Raw genomic sequence first — 24913 nt, 5'->3', positions numbered from 1 at the left:
CCCCGGGCCGCCGCTAGAGGGCGCGGGTCAGCCGCACACGGTCCCTGCACGCCCAGCGGCCGCGGCCCGGTGCGGGAGGGGAAGGGCGGCCATGGACAGGTTCTCGTGGACCACCGGGCTGCTGGAGCTGGGAGAGACGCTGGTGATCCAACAGCGCGGCGTGCGCCTCAGCGACGGGGAGGAGAAGGTGACGGGAGCTGGAGCCGCTCCGCGCGGGGCCTGGCGGCGCGGCCGGGGCGGGGAGGAGGGTAAAGGACGCGGGAATGGGCCCCAGACAAGGGGGGTGGTAGGGCTGTGGGTGCGGGCCGTATTGGGCCAGCGACGCGACACAAAGAGCGTGAAGGGCTTGGGCTGCAGGCGGAGCATCGATCGGGGTTGTGGGAGGACGTTCTGCGCCAGGGTCTGGCAGGGCTTGTCTCTGTGGGGCGATTAGGGCGGAGCTGCAGACTTCGAGGGGCTGTGCTGGTCGACAGCGGCTGAACGTGAGCCAGCAGTATGCTTTGGTAGCCAAGAAGGCCAATGACATCCTGGCCTGTATCAGCAGTAATGTGGTAAGCAGGACCAGGGCAAGGATTGCCCCCTTGTAGTCAGCGCCGGTGAGGCCGCGCCCCGAATCCTGTGTTCAGTTCCGGGCCCCTTAGCTGCGGACAGACATCGAGGTGCTGGAGCGGATCCGGAGGAGGAGCTGGGGAAGGGTCTGGAGCACAAGTCGTAGGAAGAGCAGCTGAAGGGGCTGGGATTGTTTAGCCTGGAGAAGAGCAGGCTCTGGGGGGACTTTACTACTGTCTGCAGCTGCCTGAAAGAAGGGTGGAGCCAGCTCAGGGTCGGTCTTTTCTTCCAGGCAACAAGTGACAGAAAAAGAGGAAGTAGCCCTAAGCTGTGCTAGGGAAGGTTTAGGTTGGCCATTGCGAATTATTTCTTGACAGAAGGGATTATTAGACATTGGAATGGACTGCCCTGGGAGGTGATGGAGTCACCGTCTGTGGAGCTCCTTAAGGAAAGAACATGGTACTGGACATGGCACTTAAGGCCATGGTCTGGTTGACATGGGGATTTTGGGTCATAGGTTGGACCCGATGAACTCCGAGGGCTTTTCCAACTTAATTGATTCTGTAATTCTGTGAGAAAGTGCGTGTGACATGGGGCGAGGGTGGGGACCCCCACAGGGTTTGTGTAGGCAGTGTCACTCTGCTCGAGCTGTCACTCCTGTGCGGAGCTGAGCTTTGGTGTGGTACCTGGCATGAGGCACAATTCACACTTGAGCCATCCTGGGTGCTGACATACCCTCTCCTCTTTTCTGAGCCGTGCTGCTTATTGCTTCACTTCACTGCAGGATTGAATCTTGGTCTCTCCATTTCTCTACACCGTGGTAATTGCATGCCCTCACAAAAAGCTGTGAACACGTGCCTCCAAATTTACAAGTAGTGGAATCTAATCTGCTAATGCAGATTTTCCAGGTACTGTTTGCTGTCTGATAAGTAAGGAGCTTTTCAACAGCAGCACAGATAGAAGCGATACTCCTGTGTGATAGGTTGGAAGATTTCAGACTGTGTGCAGCATATTTTTTTTATTAGGTTGCTTTGCTTTTTTGCATAACTTCTACCTTCTTTGTCAGCATATAGTGAATGTTCCAAAGCCAATAGCCCTGTTTAAAATACATTTAAGAACTTTAGTATATCTTGCAGAGTATATGGAGGGAGGATCCCTCAGGATTTCCGGGGGGAAAGTTTATACACTTGGAAAAGGAAGTTTGTGTTAATCCATCTAATCATTTTATACTATTTTTCTCCATTGTTTCCTAAATTTCATATATTTTGTTTTCTGGAAAAAGGGAGTGTTCTCAAAATACTGGCTTGTTAAATCTGATTGCTCTGTTGTGGTGAGGTGTCATGTTTCCAAGACCAGTATTTATGTAACTTACTGGTTCAAAGTGTTGTTGATCTGTTTTATTTTTCCTGTCCAGGTGAAATTCGATAGTGGAGTTTTACTGCTAAGCACACACAGACTGATCTGGAGGGATCAGAAGAATCATGTAAGTCCCACCATTGTCTCCTGTATGTCATTCAGTTGTAAATTTCATAGTAAACAACAAGTAGCATGCAATGAAAAGCCTGCACACGGAGAGGGGATTATTCCTGCCTTTGTGTGTGTTTTGTTTTACAAGTATAGTCCACTTTTTGGCTCTCAGCAGAAAGAAGATTATGTAGAGTTCTTTCACCCGGTCCTGCTTTAATAAAATAATCATGCAGAGATGAGAAGGGATAGGAATGTATCCTATAAATTTTTGTTTTCTACTGCACAGAAATAAAGGAGAAAAGAGACTGGTGTCATGCACTAAAAAACATTGATTTTGAAACTGAAGTTGAGTGTGTCAGGCAAATCATAATATGAAGTTCTCTCCCATGCTCCTTGTCTAGGAAAACCTTTTCTTTCTTGTTTGTTTCAAGTCCAAGTTCAAGCCCCACCATATATTGTGCTCCCACCATATAGTCCCGGACCATGATTTGATAATAGGATGTGTTTGGTGGTGCTTTTCTTTTGCACACATCTTGCCCTCCCAGCTGCCTGTTCCTGCCATGAACAGTCCCTTCAAACAGCCAGAACATTTATTGTACTGCTGTGGACAGCTGGTCACAGGTTAAATGGCACTGCCAGAACTACAGTGTGGTAACTGCATTAAAGCTGCTGAATGCTTTGTGTCATCAACCACAGCCTGGGAATGCAGGCTGGAAGTGGGAGAAAGAGACCACAAACACATAAAGCTCTAAGCATAGACTGTGGCAATGGGCACCACTCCACAGATGCAATTGGAGAAGTCTTCCTCAGACCATGTTGGATTATGCTTGTTTTGGACACAATAATTGATAATTTTAACCCTGGAAGTCAAAGTTCAGGCAGAGCACGTTCAGATGACAACTTTTCAAAAGCAAATTGTATTCCACTGGGCTTTTGTGCAAGGGTGGCTGAAGCACCTCTTACATTCAAAGGCTGATCCCTACCAAATATCACATCCTTGCTTCAAAGCAGGGAGCTACTAAGAGCACTCGGAAGGCAATGTCACCAAGGATATTCTTTATTTGGCAGAGCAGTATGATTTTTTTCTTTAGGGATTGTTTGTAAGAACTGTAGACCTATTTTTAATACACATTTTTTCAAATTGTTTAAAGAGCTGTTATCCATGGTGGGGTTGCTGTTACACAAGTTAGAGCTTGATTGTCCAGACCATGAGCTGCTCTGTATAAATTAACATGGGGCTTTTTTGCACAGCCATCACATTATAACATGAGATAACATGCTGAACTCTGTGTTAATCACTTTACATTTCTTCATCAGCATCACTTATTGAGAGCTGAGCATGTACGACAACAGCCACTGTTGTGTCTCATCTTCTCACTTGGACTTTTTGCATGCTTGCAGTAACATTGGGCATTATGGCTTCATCAAGTCTTAGAACTGAAATCCATGCTCTCCTTTCCTACAAAAAGATTACATTTGTCTCTTTTCCCTGATTTCTCCATTTGCTCCTAGGCCATGTGTTTTCTTGTACTCTTCCAAGGTCATTAAATTTGTTAAATCAGCAGAGGAGAACCTTGGAGAAGAAGAAAAATAATTTTATTTTAACTAATTTAACTCAGCAAAGATTCTGGAAAGCTCAGGCTTGATTAACAGAAGGGTCAGAAATGTGGCCCAGAGATGGGCAAAAATTACCCAGTTTTGATTGGGAGATGTAATTAACTTTGTTAATGGGGTAAATAAAGCTGATTAATTTTCAGGCTGTCAGGGCTGAAACATGGGGAGCGTGTTGCCCTTTTGTTGTCTTGGTAAGCTGTTGTCTAAGCTCAACTGTGGTTTAACATCAGACTTGGAAACCTTAGCTAGCTCGCCTAGAAAAAAATTTTAGAGAGAGTCCCTTTCTTATTGTGTCAGCAGTGTATAATACTTAATGTCATTACGTTAACATATCTTACAGGAATAGACAGCTGGGTCCTATAGCTGCTGTTTTTCATGCCATCTGCAGTTAAACAGCGTTTAAGAAAACAAAACAAGGAATTCTGTAAAGTTCGTTACATAGCTAGATTTGTACAAATTTTTAAATTATAAAATCATGCATAATGTGATGAGCAGAAGGCATTGGAAAACAAAATTCAGATAAACACACAGTGTATTTAACACATTTTTGGTTTTGTGTCCCTTCCTGTAGCATCTCACATCAGGAATGGGTGATTTGAAGTCCTTGTATTTAAAATTTGTTCATAGTTTTCTATCTTGGAACTAAATGAATCAGTCACTTTGACAGTGCACATACTATGTATAGTTGAACTCTTCTTGTCATTTTCAAACCCTTTTTTTAACAGAAGTATCATCTTGCCTATCTTTTAAAGTGTCCAGAACTTTGTGGCTGTTTTACAAACAGTAACAGTAACAGAAACTAGAGTAATAGAAGAGCCTAGATAGCTTGCATTAAGAGTTTTTAGAAAAGGAAGTACAACCCAGGTTTTTGCCCAATAAGAGATTTACTTATTAGTTGGAGTTCCTGCATGTATACTTCCCTCCTCTCAAATTTAATGAATATTTAATTACTCCATACAAAGGAACAGTTTTGGTAGTAGGGATTGAGAGGGCCCTGTAACAATGTCTATTGTAAGCTGGTGCTAGAAGTGGCAGGTGGAAGAGAGAAGTTCAGAGAGGGAATGCAACCTGTGTTTCCGGCATTCTGTGTGACTGTGTCAATCACCAAGGTGTTGTGTGGGAGATGATGTTCCTCAGAGGATGTTCACCAAAACAAGACCAGACACCTTATTAGATGTTTTGAATCATTCCCATAGCAACTTCTGTCTCAAATGCAAGTGGAAAGAGTTTAGCCTGGGATAGGTTAGTTTCCAACAGATGGATACAGTCTTGTTTCTTGCTCTTTGTTTGGTTAAATCACAGTCCAATAAATGTGTGGTGAGATGCACCAACTGCTGGATTAAGCACTCCTTCACTGTAGGATGGAAAAATTCCTATTGCATTCAGATAATAGTGTAGATTTTATATATTCAGCATTTAAAAAGAATGGTGGGTTTGGATATTTTTTTAGCTCCCAAAGTAACATCAGTGCAAAAATGTCAAGAACGCATGAATATTGTACACCTGCAGAGATGAGGTGCAGTAGTGTGCAAATTTTAGTCTTTAAATTTTGACCTGAGATCTAAAGATTTGATAAATTTCATAGTCCCTTCTATCAATCTAGCTTGAGGTTTTTAAAGTTGACACATTAATATTTAAGTTTGTTGAGGTTTTTTAATTAACTAGAACTCAGTTTATTTTTTTTTCTTTTTCTACATATATTTCAATGTAATACATTGTTTCTGTTGCTACCATCATATATCACATAGAGTGCTTCAGGCAGCACCTGTAAATATCCATACTGTTTGTGAAATGGAGAAAGAGAACACTTGGGTTTAGAGAGTGAATAGAAAGGATATGGTTTAATTCACCTGTGTTTGTGGTGTTTGTTGCAGGAGTGCTGCATTGCTGTACCTCTGTCTCAGATTGTATTTATTGAAGAGCAAGCAGCTGGGATAGGAAAGAGGTATGGCCATCCTCATTGTCTTTTTCAGATGGATCCTTTCACATGCATGTTATGTGAGGTACCCAATATTATAGATTAATCCATGATAGGTTCTGTTTTCAGTCTTAAATTTCCATTCTGACAGTCACGAGGACCACTGAGGTCAAATGTGTAAGAGAGTCATGACTGATGTGATTTAACTAACTGTCTTGTAATCACTACTGATGATTTTAGAGGTCCTTTCTGACATAAATGATTCTATGATTTTAAGTTTCTAAAGAGAGAAAAAATTTTGGCTGAAGAAATATATGTACAATTAACATCTGCTTGCAGCCTACAATCAGATTGGCAAGGTAATATGGTGAAGGTATTCAGAAGAAATCAGTTCATTCACTAATGCTGGAGAAGTAAGTAAAGACCAATGCAAAGATTATCAGTAAAATGACATGGGAATGGAGGACTTGCAGTCATGTTGTGATAGCAGTCTGTTAATTTTCCTAAAATCATGCTCTCCCAAGGTTTGTTTTGGTAGTAGGTGTCCTTTTAGACTGTTATTTTCATGCATGTTGGCTTTGAATGTTGGTTTTGGATAAGTTCACACACAGTGTCCACAAGTGACATATAGAAGTCAAATAGGTTACACATAATATTGACACCTTTTGTTTTCCTATGTCAGAGTTAGCTTTGACACAGGAAAACATATTTTGGCTTTTGAGCTGCAATAACTAATGCCAAATTAAATTACAACTTGGTAATCAGTTTTTATCATAACTAAGGTTTTTTTTTAAATTATTGCTCAAAGTTTTAACACTTGTCATGTTCATTTGTAAAGAATTGATGGTAGGTACATTTTAAATTTGTAAAATGCTTCTGCTTTAGAGGCTGTTGTAATCTTTATGCAAGATCTACTTCATCAAAATATTTTAAATGTTGATGCATAAATATAAAGAATTCTTTGATGATCTTTAGCTCTTATGTGAGATAGTTAATAAAGATTTTGATGAAATGGTTAACTTTGATGCAGAAATAGTTTATTTAAATATTGTAGAAATATCTTCTCTTTCCTTTTCCGTAGTGCCAAAATAGTAGTTCATCTTCATCCTGCTTCTTCAAACAAAGAGCCTGGTCCATTCCAAAGCAGCAAATATTCCTACGTCAAGCTTTCTTTCAAAGAACATGGGCAGATTGAGGTAAGTCTTGTACCATGGATGCCAAGCACAATCAGGTCTTTGGACATGCTTTTCTCCTCTTGCTGTGTTAGTGATAATTTCCAATGATCTTTCCATGTTTACTTTTGAGGTGGAGTTTTCAATATATCCTTTTGGGAAACAAACACTATGAGCCTCCCATGTTCTATATTTTCATTAAATACTGCAAATAGAGTTCCATAAATGTCAAGAGGCATTACTAGGCTAGTCCTTATTTTAGGGTGTTTATTATAATCTTATATTTCCTTTGTTAATCTACTAAATTGAATACAGGATTTTCCTAAATGACATCTCTGAAATCTGTTAAATGTTTAACAGAGTAAAAGATATTTCTTTGTACCTAACCCTCTATTAAACAGGCATCATACAACTTATTCCTAATTTTCTATCTAACTTTATTGCTGAACACCTTTTCTTGCCTCAGAACTTTTGTTATTTTTACACTGTATAATTTTTTTTAACCTGTACCAAATCTCAAAGGCTTTGAGCATTCTAAGAAAAATGTAATATATTCTTAAAAGAAAGCTCATCCTAAAAACCTAAGAAATTGCACTCTGTAAAGAAATTTCACAGTGGAAAATCCTCATTTGACAAGACTGAGAACTTTAACTTTGTGCTGTGGAAAAAGCTGTACCCGTTCACTGCAGAAAATAAGATTTGCAACTCAAATTAGTTAGAAATGTCTTAAAAATGCATGTGCTTGATCAGACTCACTTTCATTCCTTGTGAACAGTTTTCAGATTATGATGATTGTAGGTTTATGCGTAGTATAAATGTCTGTTTTTCGCAATCATAATCATATTTATTTAAATGTTGCGTCTGAAAATCAAACTTACTCTGCTTACTGATTGCCTAGCACATCAATTAAAGCCCAGCCTTTCTTTATGACTTCAGAATGCTTTTCTGTGAACCTGAACAATGAAAAGGGTGGAATAGATTTTCTTTCTGGATATTGGTCAGTGGGACACACTTAGTGTTTACTAATGCCACCTTCTGGTATTAGCAATAAACAAATTGGTGTAATTGATCTCTGTGGTTGTTTTTATATTGTTGAATTAGCAGATCAATAGCAATTGGATTGCTTAGCTTTCCTTCCTTTAAAAACATGCCTTTGAATGTACCTCAATATTTAACATGGTTTGGGACTTTTTGAATATCTGAAAAACTATTTTACAGTGGAAATACTTACTGACTGCATGGCTCCTCTTCTAATGTGAATGCTTTTGAAGACTGGACATTAAGAAGTTTTATATAATGAGTCGTGTAGGTGTTATCATGTTTTGTCTACATATGTTGTGAACTTTATTTCATCCCCAAGATGCTAAAAATACACAGAGGTACTCTGCAGTTCATGAAATGTCTGTTGTCACTGTTTAATGTTTGCAGTTCTACAGACGATTATCAGAAGAAATCACACAAAGGAGATGGGAGAGCATGCCCACTGGCCAGGCCATGCAAGTTAACAAGGATTCACAGGTATGTGCAGAGCTTCTGAGCAGGATCTGTGTGTGATCTCTTACTGCCACTTCTTGCCACCCCCATATAACACATTCAGCTTGTGACTCTAGCCAACATCATGGGCATGTGCAGGAATTCAGCTTTAGTTTGCCTGTTTTTTCACTGTCATAAATTAGTTTGTCCTTTGCAGTTTTCAGCTGATAGAACACAGTAGCCTCTCTTTCTTGAGCATGCTTAGATAATGAGCTCCTTTTTTTTGTTGTTTTAGTTAGACACGAGCACACATAATTGTGAAAATACAGTATTTATTTCCATGTACTTTTATTCAGCATGTGAGGTCCAATGAAGCTGGATTTTTTTTTGTCTTTATTGTGATTCCTGGTTTACTTTTTTGTGGCTGGAAGTCAAATATATAACATGTGACTTTTATATAACTCTTTGAAACTGATATATGTTTGATTTGAATGTGTATTCTAAATGGACAGTTGTTAGGGGAAATGTCATATGTTAGATAAGGTTTATCTGCCTTATCTACTGCTAAGTTATTAATGCTGATAAACATGTAGGTGTTGTTTCTATATATTAATGTGCTGAATATATGAATATATAGTATTGTATGAGTGAATAGGATGATTTAAAGATTGTTCAATATGAAATCATGTCCTTTGTGGTAAATGTAGTACCTATAGGGACAGCTGCATTTGGAGTAATTAATGAAGAATCTAATCAAAATGCCTTAACATGACTTAAGTCATAGCAACTCTTTAACACCAGTGCTAAGCTTTGCAGTCAGAGGGGAGTCCTGGCACTGCTGCCACTTAAGTACCAACCTTTCTAGAACACATTTGGCATCTGGTAAAAGTTTCACCATCACTCACATTCTAGTACCTCTGAGGAAGGTAAATTAGACTGTACATAGCATTGTGTTTCTATGTTTCTCTTTCTTCAGGCTGGATTTCTTGAAGTAATACACTCTGGCATTTTCACAGCTCTAGTATGGATGTTCACATGGACTTTAGAGGCTAGAATTGAGATGAGCTGGAATACTTAGTCTGGATATTAAGCCATAATGATAGCTTCAGATACACTATCAATATCATTACTTGTCTAGTACAGCAAATTCATACATGGTTCACATTTCTTATTTTTTGACAATGGTTTGAAAATTACTGTCAAAAAATGCACGAAATATTGTATGAATGATATCTGCTGTTTGGGGGAATATTTGTAGTCCTCTAATTTTCACAGTGAGGCAAATGAGAAGACTTAGCATTTCCTATTTTGACTCTTTCCTTGTTTCTTTTTTTTTTTTTTTAGGCAGGAAGAATAAGGGCTGTAGGAATTGTAGGTATTGAAAGGAAATTAGAAGAAAAAAGAAAAGAGACTGACAAAAACATTTCTGAGGTAGGTACTTTTGAAATTTCAAGGTCAACCACCTGCCTGAACTATTTACGTTCATTCACACTTTCTTTTAGGGACAGCTGAGACTATTTACTGTTTTTGTTGAGAAGTCTGAATTGATTAAGTGTGTACAGTGTACAGTCATTTATTTCGTTTAACTTGCTTACCAGTAAATGTAAAGGTACTTCATTTAAACAATTCCTTTCAAGAAGATTGTTCTTTGAAACTAAGTGTGTATTTATTAAACTAATTTTGGTTTCAATTAAAAATTTAATATATATTAAGCAGAACACTTGCTGATCCAAGTGTCTGCACATAACTGTGATGAAGCTAGATTTTCCTCTTATAGCCAGGTTTTTAGATGTTACATTTAGGCTTATAATTACAGTAAAATGATTTGCAGTCCAAGCATCGACAAGATATTGTAAGTACTTTGCAAAATACCTGGCCTAGATGGAGACCATTCTTTTCCACAGAACCAGCACAATAGTTGAATTTCAGATATCAATACTAATGGACAGCAGAGGCATTTAATTTCTTCATATATACCTGAGAGCAATACCTTCAAAACTAGTCTGATTCTGTCTTGGTAGTAGAGATTGATACAAAAGTGCTCATAAACTACATGCAGCAGATTTGTTCTTGTGGCAAAGTTTTATGGGATTCAGTGTTCCACAAGAAAAAGGCATTCCCTACTCAAATACTTAAGAAAATTTAAGTGCCTTTGCAGGCCACGTGCTGTTTCAGATACTGGGAGCGTTAAACTTGGTTTCTGTCTGTGAGGAATGTACTGAATGAAGTTTTGTGTGTAGTTCAGAAGGTATTGTGGTTACATGCGTGGGTGTATAGTTCAAAAGGCATTGTCTGCATATTTTTTCCTTTAGTAGCTTTGTCAGAGAGTAAAAGAAATCCATTTATACATGTTGTGTGAGCAGAGGAAAACCATGACTTGTAAAATCCTGCCTTCCTCCAGCTTTAAATGTTATAAATGACTTAATTTAAAAAATGGTGCCCTGGCTTCCAGGAAAAGGCTTCCTGCATCTGCTGTTCAGTGCTGATAAGAATCCAGTTCTTTAGCCTTTTGTTTATCTGAGGAAGTTCCTGTTAGGTGTGTGCACATTCCCCTTTGTTTCCAGGCCTGCCCTGGGTGAGTCAGGCAGAGGAGGAGTTAGACACAGCATACTGTTTATTTAGCTAAATCAGGGGTTCTTTTGATGAATGTTGTTTTCATGCAGGTATAGAGATTAGAAATAAGCTGGGAAAAGCCCTGTCAGAAAACTTATTGTTGATATCATATACAAGTAGAGTAGCAGGACTTTGATTTACACTAGAGATTGGGAAATCTATTGTAAATTATTCAGTTTGCAGATTAGGGAGTAAAAAGAAGTATTCCAAATAGAAGCTTTTGTTTTCTTAGTGATAAATTATTGTTATACTGCGACATATTTTCTTTTCTCCCTGTGGACCACCTAATTTTGGATATTTAATTCAGGTACCAAGTGTTAGGGGGCTAAACTTGTCCAGTCAGTGGAGAAACACTGGCACTATCAAGAGGTGAAAAGCAAACCCTGTATCCTTCTAGAGGCATCTCCTTTTGTTCTTTGCACGTTGAATCTCTGACCAATAAGCTTCTACATAAGGCACCTAAAAATATATGGGAACAATGGGGTCTTCCAGCAAAAACTGGAACTGCTAAAGTGTCTCTTACTAGTGGGGGATTAGTCAGAGTAAGGCAGAAATGACATAGAGGCAGTAGAAGCTGTAGGCAAGATGTCTCTCTGGTCATTTGGCAGTGTAACTGAACCTTCTTTACTTGTGGCTGGAGGGCTTCAGTGCTGCTGTCCAGCGAACTTTACATTAAAAGGTTCAGAAATTTTTCTCATACCAAAAGAAGGTTGTTTGAAAAGGTTGATCATCTGGACATGTTGTCACTTATTTGAGAGTAGTGAGGAGGCTGAATAAATGTGTCTTGATGAGGGTAGGAGAAAAGAGAGTTGCTTTTTAATATAGTTGCATTAGTGGAGTTGCTAGCTCTCTTTTTTTTTTTTTTAACATGATTTTTTTCTAATGCTGGTTTATCATTACTAAAAGTTTGGAATTTCAGTATATAGTCAGCTGTTTTTAAAGTATGATTTATTTAAGGCTAAAACCCCTTTTTGGGTTGTTGTAGAGTTGTTGTATTTGAGACCATAGCATTTTATTGGAGTATTTAAATGAAGAGATGTTGCCACACATTTCAGAGGTTGTATCCCTCAGATATCCTCTTTCTTGCTCATTTGAAATGAGTGTTTCTTACTAATTAAGTAACACTCAGTGATTAAATTAAAATTGTCTTGTCAGGAGCAGTACATCTGTAGCTTTACAGCTGTCTTGCAGCTGGCCAGAAACAACAGATCTCCTTGAGAGAGGGTTAATTGTTGGAATAAAACCTACCATCACCACCCAGAAACCTTCCCCCACCTTCCAGAGAACATAATAAACTTGGGCAGTTTAATCTTTTCTTGGACTCAGTATCTCATTGTCCCTTCCTATCACATGGACATCATAAATCGTACCAAAATTCTGTTCATGTACTGGAAAAGAATGTGGTTGGTTGATTCTCTTCTTCATTCTCTGTTATTTATTTTAATTATAAGACATGCTGTGAAACAGTTGTATCAACAAATAAGGTATGGTATCTCATACCATAAGATATAACGTACTCATCTAAAGGGGTAGCAGCTTGGGTAGGTGGACAAAGGCATCTCCCTGTGTCCATAAAACTGAATGCTGTAATTATACTGATCTGCGTTGTCTCCTTTTCATTTTAGGCTTTCGAGGACCTTAGCAAACTAATGGAGAAGGTATGGATGAATGACATGTGTCACTTGGCCAAGTAGACTTATGCTTGTTTTCTCAGTTTTAAGCACACTTTTTTTCTCTTGTTCTGGAAGTTGACTTATCTGTGTATGTTTCTTGTTAGGCTAAGGAAATGGTGGAATTATCCAAGTCAATAGCCAACAAGATTAAAGAAAAACAAGGTGACATCACTGAGGATGAGGTAAATTAATTTAGTTTTTAAATTCTACAAAAATGTTCCTATGAAAAGCAAAAAGCTATCTGTTTAATAATGTAGTGTTAATAAAAACCCTTGCTGGCTGGTTTTGTTGTTTAGTCCCTTATACTTGGTATAGAGTTTACTTGCTTAGTGTTAATTTTTCTTTAAAGTCTTTTTAAAAGCAATGATTTTATTGCTTTTATATACATTTTTCTATTTTTTTTACCTGTGTTGGTGAAAAATAAATGGTACAAAGTTTTGCTTTCTCTTTGCCTACTAATTAACTTTATTGGTAGTAAACTGAGGGATTTATTCACGAAAACATAGTAATAAATCAAAGATTTTTAAAAACCAGAATCACTCATTAGCTGCTGTACTTTTAAATTTATTTGTTTGTTTGCTTGTTCAGACCATTAGGTTCAAGTCCTACCTACTGAGTATGGGTATAGCTAATCCAGTTACGAGGGAAACGTATGGATCTGGTACACAGTACCACATGCAACTGGCAAAGCAACTGGCTGGAATCCTGCAGACACCCTTAGAGGTAAAGCACCACATCCTGCACCAGCATTTTCCATGTGTTGCTGAATTTTGATCTAAGAGTGTTTTGGCTGTAGTGGTCTGCCCCATTTTAAAGCAGATTTAGCAGCACAGCCTCCTATTCAATGTTAATGGAGGAATATATATTGCCTTTTTGAATAAAAAAGTTCAGTACAAATTTTTCTTAGGACTAATGGCATCAACTTTTGATTTGCAAAATGTTGATGAGATTTAGAAAATTATTCAAGTGGTCTTTCTTCTATTTGAACAGCCCTGTATTTATCCCTTACTGCAGAATATTTACTTTTTAAAGAAAGAGTGTAATGACACTGACTGAAAATAAAAGTAATGACTCTTTTTAAACTGCTTAAAACTTATATATTTTGCAAATATAGGACAGAATTATTAAGTAGATTACCAGCCTGTAGTAATGTCTCCTGTTTTAATTTATCTTAAGCTATTACAGATTACAGGTTGCTCATGAAAAAGTTAAATTCCATATTGCAACTTATAAGGCTATGTTCTTCCTAAGAAGCATACATACTACAGTATTTTTATGAAAGGAACGTGCTACCTACTGTGATCAGAACGGAAAACTGAGTTTTTCTGATAAGTAAAAATGGTTAATTGATTGATAGATTTAATATATTGAAATTCCTTGTTCCTGTGATTTATTCTCTGGTTTAAAATCAAAGTAATTCACAGTCCTTGGGTGTAGTGTCACTATTTTGCATTTTAAATGATTAGTGAAAGGTACAACTTACCTTTTTAGTTTTTTTCCCAGTAGAGAAAAAACTTTTTCCCATCATTTAGCCCCTCTGTTTTACCTGTTTAATCAGCCACCTGCACGTAGAGATTATGAGGTTCCTGGGCTGTTTCTCTCACCAGTCATGTGCTCATTAACACAGGAGCGAGGGGGGATCATGTCTCTGACGGAAGTGTACTGCCTGGTGAATCGTGCCCGAGGGCTAGAGGTGAGACACTGCTCTGGGTCAGAGTGTTACAACAGGACTTCAGTCATAAGGACATTAAAGGGTAAAAAGGTTCCATACCAATTGCTCATTCTACTTGTCTACAACACAATGTGATCAGCTCTTTATTGAAATTAGAGGGGTTTTATGTTTCTCCTTCTCATTTTTCCTTATAATACTTATGTGTCCTTTACAAGTAGTAATAACATATGCTGCTTTTTATGATACCATGTAAAAGGGAAAATCCATACTTACCTGGAAACAAAGGTCAGAGACTACTAAAGAATGGTAAATGTTCTGGGAAACTTTTTTTAACAAAATACAGCAATTCTTTCTATAAACAAGGCAAGGAAGATTACTATAGAATACATAATAAGGGAACAGAAAGGAGCATAGAAGCCAAGAAAATAGACTTCACAATAGAAAGGAAAAAGAATTAACAATAAGTGTAGCCTGGTGTATTTTGTAGCTTCAGCTACTAAAACTTTGTTTTATGTCATACTATACACCTGAAATGCAAACTGTGAATAAATATGTTTTACTATTTTAATAGTTGCTGTCACCAGAAGATTTAGTAAATGCCTGTAAAATGCTGGAATCACTGAAATTACCACTAAGGTAAGAGTTTTATGGATTTATTTATAAAGCATGGCCCTCACAGGTCAGACCATGATGATTTAATTTTTGCTTGAAGTAGAATTTTTTGTGGTTGTTGTGGCTATTTTAACTAAATCATTATTTGCTTAAAGGATGCTGCTGTGTGCACCAACATCCACTCAACATGAAAACATAAATTTTTAGCTAGGAAGATGTTATTTTTTTATTTGGAGTTTTTTCAGACTGGAAAAGGGTTTAACCAAGACCAGACATATGCCCTGCTTTTTTCTGTCTCTTCAGTTTTTGCATATGCTGTTAAGCTTAAGTTCATCTTAGAGAGCTTGCTTGGGTTTGGGGGGATTTTTTTCTTCTTTTGTAAAGTGGTTATAGCGGTGGATACATTAGAAATGTGACCATAAGTGATGTGCACAAGGTTTTTACTTACTTTGCCTCTCTTTTTTGATTTTAGGCTTCGGATATTTGATAGTGGTGTGATGGTGATTGAACTCCAGTCTCATAACGAAGAGGAAATGGTAGCTGCTGCTTTAGAGACAGTAAGTGTACTTCATTTCCTTCAGTGTTCTGACCATGCTAGGGAAATTTAAACACATTAGGTAAAAATCCTGAGGTATGGAATTTCCTCTTGAGGTTTCAAAATACAAAGCATTCCACTTCGTATCTTCTAAAAGAAATATTTAAATAGCACTTCTCAACTTCAAAGTTCTGTGCAGGCAATAATCTTAGTCATTACTTTCTCTTTAAGGAATAAATCACTTTTCTATCTCTTTTCAAACTTCATTAACCTTCAGCCTTCCTCCAAATCTTTTCCACTGTAGACTGAAATTCATGGCATTTATTGAGCACCTAATTTAACAGAAGTGGACTTCAGACACTGTACTGCTTGAAGGCAGTGGAAACAGCTTTTAAATGTTGATATAGGTAGTTGTTTGGTTTGGGTTTATTTCATAGAGCAGTACCTTGTATGTGTACAAAGTTTGCTGCTGTGAAGAGCACTCAGTGGGAGAGTAGTGTGTATAGAATTAAGCCAGCTTCATCAGGGAGAATAATAGTATGAATTGCTCAGTGTCATAAACCTTTGTGGTTGTGCTGCCTCTGGACACTTTACAGTCCCGTTATCCCATTATTTGTTACATTTTTCCATTTCTTTCTGAGTGGAATATAATTTTTTTATTTTCATACATTTGAGAAAAGGCTGATCCAGTGTGTCCTAAGTTAAACATCAAAGTCAAAGAGGGGGCAGTCAAGAAAAAATAGAGCTATCACAGACACCTCACTTGACACAAGGTAGACTGCTCAGTGTGTTTTGCATGATTGTCACCATAAAGCTTTTGCTCATCAGAAAGACTTTTAGATAAGAGAAATGTTTACAGTGATTTCCATTCTAAATCAACAACATTAAAATGCTTAAGTCTTTCAATATACGTTAATATTTTCAGTTTATTTTCTTAAATGTGTAGAAAAATACCAAAACCATTTTAGGGCTTTTTTTCTGATTATTTTTGGTTTCTAATGATTTTTTTTGTCTTCAGTAAGAGTGCTTATGTCTTTGAAAAGAAAGGAAAAACCCTTCTTGATAACAAAGGAAGTCAACTGCAAAAAGTAGCAGATGGTAGATTTATTACCAAGGTGCCTTTTTTCTGTTATTTTCATAATATGAAACTTTGGCTCCATAGAAGAATGGAAGAGAGAGGCTTCAACAGAGGAAGACTAGCTTGTATGGAAAAGGGAAGATGAGATCAGACTTGTGGCCAAAAGCACCCCTACTTCAATGTTACTGCACATTATGCATTAAGTTCTGAGAAGTGAAAGGAAGCCATAGGGTTTCAGGCAGGAGAGAGATGTGGTTTTGAATGGCTGGTGAAGACAGGAAATGACACGGACATCAAAGGAATCCCACATTACCCTTGATGAGCATAGTGGTTTGGGGAGGAAAGATAATCACCAGTTGTATAGCTGACGTCCATTACTCAGATTTGATCTCTTAGCCTCCAAAAATCTCATGTTGGGACTGATTTAATCTGAGTTTCTGTAAAAGGACTACTGCTGAGAATGATGCAAAATAGACCCCTCCCCATCCAGTTATGTAGGAAGCAGGAAATGGCAACTACATCCGGATTTACAACTTTGCTTGAATCTAAAGCAATGGAGAAATGGAAAGATAATTAATTTTTAGGGAATAAAACATGTTTATCTGGGAAATTCAAGGCAATAATTAATCTAGACTTCATATGTAGTATTTATATGGTATTTTGAACATCCACATGTCCAATGTTAGTGAGAAGGCTTAATTTTATTAAATAGCATGGTTGAGACAAAAGAGCCAAAGTTTTGAGTCCCAAGAGTGAACCTGTCTTTTGCATCAGCCGAATGTGATGGTGGCTTTTAGTTACTCCTCTAGTATGCCATAATGTCATGTGAAGTACTAAGGTTTGGAGATTTTCCTGTAGGCAGTGAGTGTATTTTAAATGCCATAAAACTCAAATTCTTTTCTTCCACCTTAGATGACAAATTTCTACATTGATGAGCTGCCCTGAACAGGTCTCTTATTTCCTCTAGGCTTCATTGTCTGCAGAATCACTAATACTTCTGCTGTGTAAATACAGATGGACACTGTATTCTGCTGTCTGAGCTATTCTAATTTTTCAGTGCATTTGATTCCAAGGCATCTTTTAAAATAAATTCCAAAGGAATGGGTACTGTATGATTTTTTAACAGATTTAACTATATTCTCTCTTGCTTTTTTATACTTAGCAATTTTCCCAGGACACAGAAGAGATTAATTAATTTTTAAGGGAAATATTCATAATTAGTTTTATTTTTAAAAAAGCAAACAAATTAATTCTCTTCTTAAGTGATTTGCTACCAATTTATCACTTCACAAGGCTAGACCTGATTCAGTAGCTGAAAGAACTTTGTTCTTCTAATGCCATGGTTTGTTTATTTGTGTATTTGTTTTTTGATAGGTATCTGAAAAGGGTTCTCTCACAGCTGATGAGTTTGCTAAGCTGGTGGGGATGTCTGTTCTCTTAGCCAAAGAAAGGTAGGTAATAATTGTTGTGTTTAATATTTTAGTTATCGTGTTGTCCTCGAGTAATACAGGACATCTTCTTTTGTTTTCTGTAGGCTGCTTCTTGCTGAAAAGATGGGCCATCTTTGCAGAGATGATTCAGTGGAAGGCTTGAGATTCTACCCAAATTTATTTCTGACACAAAGCTAATACCATTTGTGTACAATTTGTTATGTAATAATTGAACAAGAGAGCAGAATCCTTCCAAGAACTGACTTTAAAATTCTTATTTCGTTAGTCAACTGCAAGAGACATGAACATTGCAATGCGCTTTTACAGTTCTCAGGTATTTCAAGTGCTGAATCGTCTTACATGGAACTGAAAGGAAATAGAAATCACAAAGTCAGAAGCATGTCCATCGTCTCAAGACAACTCACTCATTTTCCAAGTTTTATTTGATGTGCTGTGTAGTTTCTCATTTCAAGAGAAGATTCCACACCAGTGAAAGTGGAAAGAATATCGCTGTAGAGTGCTGTGAGGGTCAGCACCCAGAAGCCAGGTTACTGCACACTCCAATTCCAGTTTGCTTATGTCTGAAGCAACAAAGCCGACAGATGTATCCACAGTGATAAGAAACAGGACTCTGGTGTGTATAAGGAGGTATAAGGAACAAACTAGTGTAGAATAACCCCTACTCCCAGAAGTGATAAACAGTTTTTTGAGGGAGGATCTTGGGGTTCTAGAATTTGAGACAGAAAGAACCTGCTGCAAGAGAGATTACTGTATGTCAGGCGAATCTAGAAATTACCGTGTTTATTTGGTTGTGTCTTACACTAATATCTCAGCTAGAAGCATTGTTAGCACAGACTTCCTCCCTTTTCTTTCCTTGCCATCTTCCTTCCTGTCCATTTATGTTGCACTTTGGGTGCCCCTTCTCTGTCCTTTCTGTAGCAGAGTGGAGCAGCCTCCTGTCACTTTACCAGATTCTGTGCTTTAATGTGCTTCTGTTTCATCTTGTACTTCTAACAAAAGATCATTTGTTTGTTTCATCAGCATATTACATGTTTTGGGGAAACAGTTCATTTGCTTACCTCTCATATGTGAAAATTAATATGCTTTCTATATTGAAGGGAGGAAGAAGACTATCACCCTGTGTTTAATAATCACAAGGTATCATTGTTTGGTATTCTTCACCCTGTGTTCACACTGAATGCAATATAATAGCCTCGGTTTTCATAACTCCAGTGGAGTTGCTACACTACTTGAACATCTGTCATGATAAAAGCAGTTAAGTGGATGTTTATGATCCACATTACCTGAATTTTTGGCATTTTGAAATGACTATTTTTAATAAATAAAGTTAATTTAAGGTATGGGCAAGGACATCATACAGGTTACTACACTGTGGTTGTGATGGCCAGATCAATATTACAAGGACAAAAAGACTTTTAATATGAGCCTGAAAATATTTTCAGAACTATTTCAGTGTTACCATAGCATGAGTTAAGACATGAGTTAAGAGCCTACCAATAGTTCAGTGCTGAGATTCCCACAGTGATCCTGCCTGTGGCTTGTAGGATGTTCTTTATATCCAGGGGATTGCATTCTCTTATTCTTGTCACAAGCAAACTTTCATGCAGTGCTTTCTTTAAGGCAGCTTTCCTCTGCTCCACGAGGGTGCTAAAACTTACCTCTTTGACATGGCTGAAGGACCCAGTTCCACACTACTATTTCAGTGTTAGTCACCTGGTGTCATCTCTTCAGGAGCCTTACAGCTTGCTGCTTTCCTTCATCCTCCCCACAACCCAAAGGAGAGATCCATGCCAAGTACACTGAGCACCACATATCTGAGGAGGGGCTGAAAAGTGAGAAATTTGGAAGCTGTTTTGTGACAACTGTCTCTTTTGCCCAATAAAAGCCTGGCATGGAAGGCCAGTGGTTTGTGGGCCTGAACCTCTCCCCACAAGGGGGCACGTCGTGTGCGGGAAGAACAAAACCTGTGAGGAAATGCCAAGTGTAAACTGCCAGCCTCTGTTCCTCCAACCCTGAGTGTTTCATTATCTCACTTAAGCAATAATAATACAGCCTATTTAGAATAATGGTACCTTCTCAAGCTTTTCTTTCCCAAGATTTTTTCCTTGACTTTTTTTTTCCTCCAGATAAAAAGGCTATAGGGTAAATTGTATTGCTGGTTTAGAATTTAAAGAGACACATGAGAAAATGGCTACTAGAAAGTAAGAAAAATTAAAACATTTTCTTAAATAGATTGTTCTGTTGATTTTTTTTTCCTTTTAAATGTTTTAAATGCTTTAAAATGCTTTACACATTAAAATCTTGTGGTTCCACGGGGCAGGTTTTTGAAGCACTTCATATTTTTACTGCCTCACTTTGTAACTAAGAGGGTACAATATAGTTTTGATTTAAAGGGCAGAATTAAATGTAATTAGAAGGCTTTGCTTGCGTTGCTGAGTAGCCTGTTACCCATCCCAGCCACAACAGTCAAACTGTAGGTGTCTACACAAGCCTTGCTTTCATGAGATCATATTAATTTTATAAAGAAGGTACATATATGAGCCTTTCCTGTTTTGATTATTCCTAGGATATTTGTATCATGATATATGACCATTTTGCCTGGGCTGCCTGGCAAAATGGTCATATATCATGATATAAATATCCTAGGATATTTCTTCCTGTTAGAAGAACCGAGTCTTTTATGCTTGGTTCTAACAGGACTTCCATGGTTGTCCAAAGAGCCTGACTGTGCTTCTAAAATTAGTGCAAATATTGTCCCTGAATTAATGAATGCAGTAGTGGGAGACAGTAGGAGCCTGTTGCCAGCAGTAGAGGTTCCTGCTTCCTGAAGCCTGGGAGGAACTCATTTGCAACTGGACAGGTCTTTGAAAATACATACTGAAAAGGCAGTTCAATATTATTTGTGTATTTGATAAGAAATCATTGTTTTCTCTAGGAGGAACTCCTTCACCAATGTATTTTCTGTTGTGTTCGATTGACAAATCTGACTTGCATACCTTCTCCTATTCTAGCAGTTCCCATTTCATCCTAACTCAGCCCTTAAGGCATTCCTGTGAAATGGAAGACCCTATAGTTCCAAGTCACCTGCTGGGAGGACTTCAACTAACATTTTGTTCTCCAAAGAATGAGCTACAAGTATTCATGCTGAGAGAATATTCTAGACACATCTCTTGGCAACATTTGTCTGTATTTTAAAGATCTATTTAAATACTTTTATTGGAGCAGAAGTCCAAGTATCTGTCCTCCCAGACACCTCCCAGGTAGTTGTTCTGTCCAGCAGGCTTGAGAATAATTTTTCTTTGTGGTTTAGAATTAAGATATTATTAAATTAAAAAAAAAAATCCAAGCTCCAAACCAAAAACACACATCAAAACAAAAATTCCAGGAGTGACAGAGACATCTTAAATTTCAGAAAACCCCACAGCCTACTAGTTAGCACATGCTTGTGGAGAGGCAGGCCTGGCAGAAACTGCACTACTTCATATCCCCGCTACAACCAAGGACCAGGCAGGATCTGGGGTGTCCTGCTTTCCCACTGGATTCTGAATGCTCTGACTTCAAGTTTTCTAGTGATGAAAGAGCACATTAAACCCTGCTCTGCCATGCTCACAGCAGAGATGGACAGCAAGTTCAAGGTAAAAGGGGCTGGTTCTGATGGAATAATCGATGTGAATCTAGTCTTGCTCTGACCACAAAGCTCAGACTAGACTTTTTGCATTGAAATACAATTCCAAGTATTTTACATACTTGTATTATCATCAGTATTGTCTCAGGAAGTTGTAAAGGTGGGAACTGATCTAAACTAAAGGCTGTTTCACTGTATGTTTCAAGCCAAAGGTTAAATCAGCGCTCCTGTGTCACTTGCCTCATACATGCAGAACACTCCCAGAAACAAAAAGACAGGAGTTGCTATTTTCTTTAAGAAAAAAAAATTAAATTGCAGGAGGATACATTTTGTGTGAAGCACTTTCTTTTCACAAAGAACAAAAAAAAAGCCAGCACAGTTTTATAGAATGCATTTGTGTCTGTTGCTGGTATGGTGGTTTTACTGTGGCTGTGTAGTGACTCACATCATGTAGGTAGAATTCTTTCTAAATGTTGCCTAAATAAAACAGTATTGGACATGGGATATGAGAAACATCTGCTGTTTCAGCCAGGCTCAGCAGTTGTGTGTGTGTGGCATAATTCCCCTGAGTTTCACTTAGCACTGAACAGAGAATTTGAGGTGTGTCCTTAAATTGCAAAGATCTGGTTTGATCCACCCCTTAGATGAGAATGGCAAAACTCCCACCGACTTCAGACTCAGGCTTTGTTGAGATTATCAAATGTTGACTAGTTAGCAGCCCTGGAAATTGGTGTATTGGGTATGGCTGAGCTCTGGCAGGGAGAAGGAAGAGCTTAAAACACATTCTGGAATGACAAAATGTTTTGGTCTTCTCAGTGGAAATACCAAACTAGGCACAACTGTTTGCAAAGTGACTGTTTCTGATCTTTCTGTATTCTTACTGTTTTATCCACAGTGTTTTAAGAAAGTCCAAGATTAGGATAATTCCTTTTTTTCCACCAGGACTGTATTTATAAATTACAAGGCCAGAAGAGACTAATGATAATCTCCCTTGACCTCTTGGGTAACAGAAACTATAGGACTTCCCTTATTTAGTTTGTGTTTGAGGTAGAACTCCTCTTTAGCAACAACAAGAGATTGCATGTTCTGGGAAATCCCCCTGCAGCCCTTGGCAGATTATTCCAGTGACTATTACCTGTTGGAAAAAATTGTTTTTCTATACACAATCAGAATGTGTTTGGCTTTGTATTCTAGCTGCTAGACCCAATATTCAAGAAATGCTTTATGAAGCATGAGATCCTGTCATGCCCAGTCTCCTGGAATATAACAGTTTCTTAAACATTGATCATTTGGGGTCTTTTTGCCCACCTGGTTGTTCTTTTTTTCTGCTCTTCCACAGTTACCTAATAGCCCCCATAAATTGTGAACACCAGCACTGGGCCAAGGAAAGCTACAGTAAAAGTGTTAATTGCAGAGGTAATTTGTTGCCCCAGTTTTTATAGCCCCAGCCATGCCCACAGAGGGCATTCCCACGCTGTCAAATACGTGGTTGAGCCTGTGCTCCTGCTCAGTTCACTCCCCAGGCACAGCTCAGACTTGTCAAAGTAGGGTGACACCGTTCTCTGCTCCAAACCTGTGGGCAGCAGCACGAATTCACGGATGTGACAGCGGGAGCTCAAGATTAGCTAACAACTCCGTCTGATCTCCAGAGCTTTGTGAAGTAATGACTCCCCAGGAGGGAGCTGCACATCCTAGAAAGTTCTACAGTCCTTGTTCCTAGATGTGTCATTTTATGGGAGCTATATTAAAACAGGTATTGTTGGCTAAAGCCCAGCTTGCTCAGAGATTGTTCAGCAATAGTGACTTGTCTTCAGAATTTACCATTCTCCCATTCTGTGTATTATCTGAAAAACTGAGCAGTGATGATGTTGCATCCTCTTTTAGGTCTCTGAAAAAATTTTAAATTGCTAAAGACTAATCTGTGTTTAAATCTTTAGGTTAATACGTCCTCCATGAAAACTACATATTAAAAGGACATTTTGAAATCAATTAGTCAACACCTAATCCTTTTAAAGCATAATGTGCTAATTCTACACAAGCATCCTTCATGGAAATATCAGGTCTTACCAATCCAAATATTCTATGGAAATGTTAAGTATTATTACATTATAGCATTACTTCCTTTACTTTTCAAACTCATACATTTATCTAAAATACATTTTCCACCAACTTCTGTCAAGTGGTATTGGCGATGCTACTCTCCCTTTTATTATCAGCTTTTCCATCCCTGTGTTGGCTGAAACCTCCAGAGCATCTCCAGACCAATTGATTGGGAAAATGATATTAAAAACTGTTGGACGAATGTTTATCCAGAGCTGCTGATTTTGAGTTCTTAACCTGGAGCTGCTCTTATTTTACATTCTCAGGCTTGCATTGCTACAGAAAGTATTTTATCACCAATCTGGAACATGGCTTTATCATCTGTTTTTCACCCCAAAACAGAACAGAAATATTTATTGAAATCAGTGTTTCTTTTGCACTTCACTTGATTAGTCAAATTTTTCACATAGCAGTAGAATGGCAACAATTCTTTAGTTTCAAATTTATATTAAAATTAGACAAATCTTTGTCACTCAGCATTGCTGACTGCAGATCTCCTCTTCTTTTACATTCTTTACCTGCTTTATGTTTCTGATTTTGCATTTCTGACAATTGTAGCACTTTTTTCCTACTTATTTTTATTAATTTACATGCCTTTGGTCATTAAATTGTTCATATTCTTGTCAGCTCTCCAACCAAGACTACAGTGCAACCTCTTTTATTTCTTTTCTTTTTTTTTTTTTTGAGAAATTTTCTTGAACATTGCAGAGATATAATTTCCAAAAGGACATGTTTCAGTTTCTCACTCTTTACAGCTTTCAGAATTTCCCCCCTAAACCCCCAAATATTTATATTACCGTTTTGGCCCTTACCTTGATTCTCTGTAACAGATGACTCTCTTGTATCCCAGCCAACACTGCTTTGGGGGTTTCACAATTAAATCTCCTTCACCAGTGTGGCTGAGGGCAAACAGATTTCTCTGGCTTGCCTGTTTATTATTAGTGCTCCCCTTAGGAAGCTTGAGGTCAATTTAATATCAGCAAGAGAAGGCTTTTAGCATATTTTGCACAGATAGAAATCACATACAATGGCACATCTCTTCCCCGCTACAAAGAGCAGAGAGGGAATTTAGTAGCCAGCCATTCTGCTTTCACACCTGGTGGTCTCTGGACAATATGTGCTGCTACACGATCTTGGTTTTATGCCAACATAAGAAAAAGACATTTTCTTCCAGCCCAACTGTGCTGGCAGTGGGGATAGAGCCAGAAACCAACACACCACCTTATGCCCACTAAAAACCACCAACACAGCCAATCTGGTGATTGTGCCCTTCATGTAAATACCCTTATCTGGTTTGGGTAAAATCAAGCAGACTGGTTTCAGCTCCTGGCTGCAGAAAAGGTGGCTGCTCTGGCCTGGCT

At 38.2% G+C, this 24913-nt stretch overlaps 1 protein-coding gene across 1 annotated transcript; it reads left to right on the top strand.

Annotated features, from left to right (window-relative positions):
- Window positions 1-21: 21 nt before the first annotated feature.
- On the top strand, window positions 22-20058 carry VPS36 (vacuolar protein sorting 36 homolog). Its single transcript, XM_009102914.4, has 14 exons — window positions 22-187; window positions 1964-2032; window positions 5505-5575; window positions 6630-6744; window positions 8149-8238; window positions 9538-9624; window positions 12432-12464; window positions 12584-12661; window positions 13068-13202; window positions 14107-14172; window positions 14723-14787; window positions 15236-15320; window positions 17751-17827; window positions 17911-20058. The coding sequence occupies exons 1-14, from the start codon at window positions 92-94 to the stop codon at window positions 18002-18004; spliced, it is 1161 nt and encodes a 386-aa protein (XP_009101162.1). The 5' UTR covers window positions 22-91; the 3' UTR covers window positions 18005-20058.
- Window positions 20059-24913: the final 4855 nt, after the last annotated feature.

This window comes from Serinus canaria, chromosome 1 (genome assembly GCF_022539315.1).
Source record: "Serinus canaria isolate serCan28SL12 chromosome 1, serCan2020, whole genome shotgun sequence".
NCBI classification, from domain to species: Eukaryota; Metazoa; Chordata; class Aves; order Passeriformes; family Fringillidae; genus Serinus; species Serinus canaria.
This window is presented reverse-complemented; position numbering and strand designations above follow the sequence as displayed.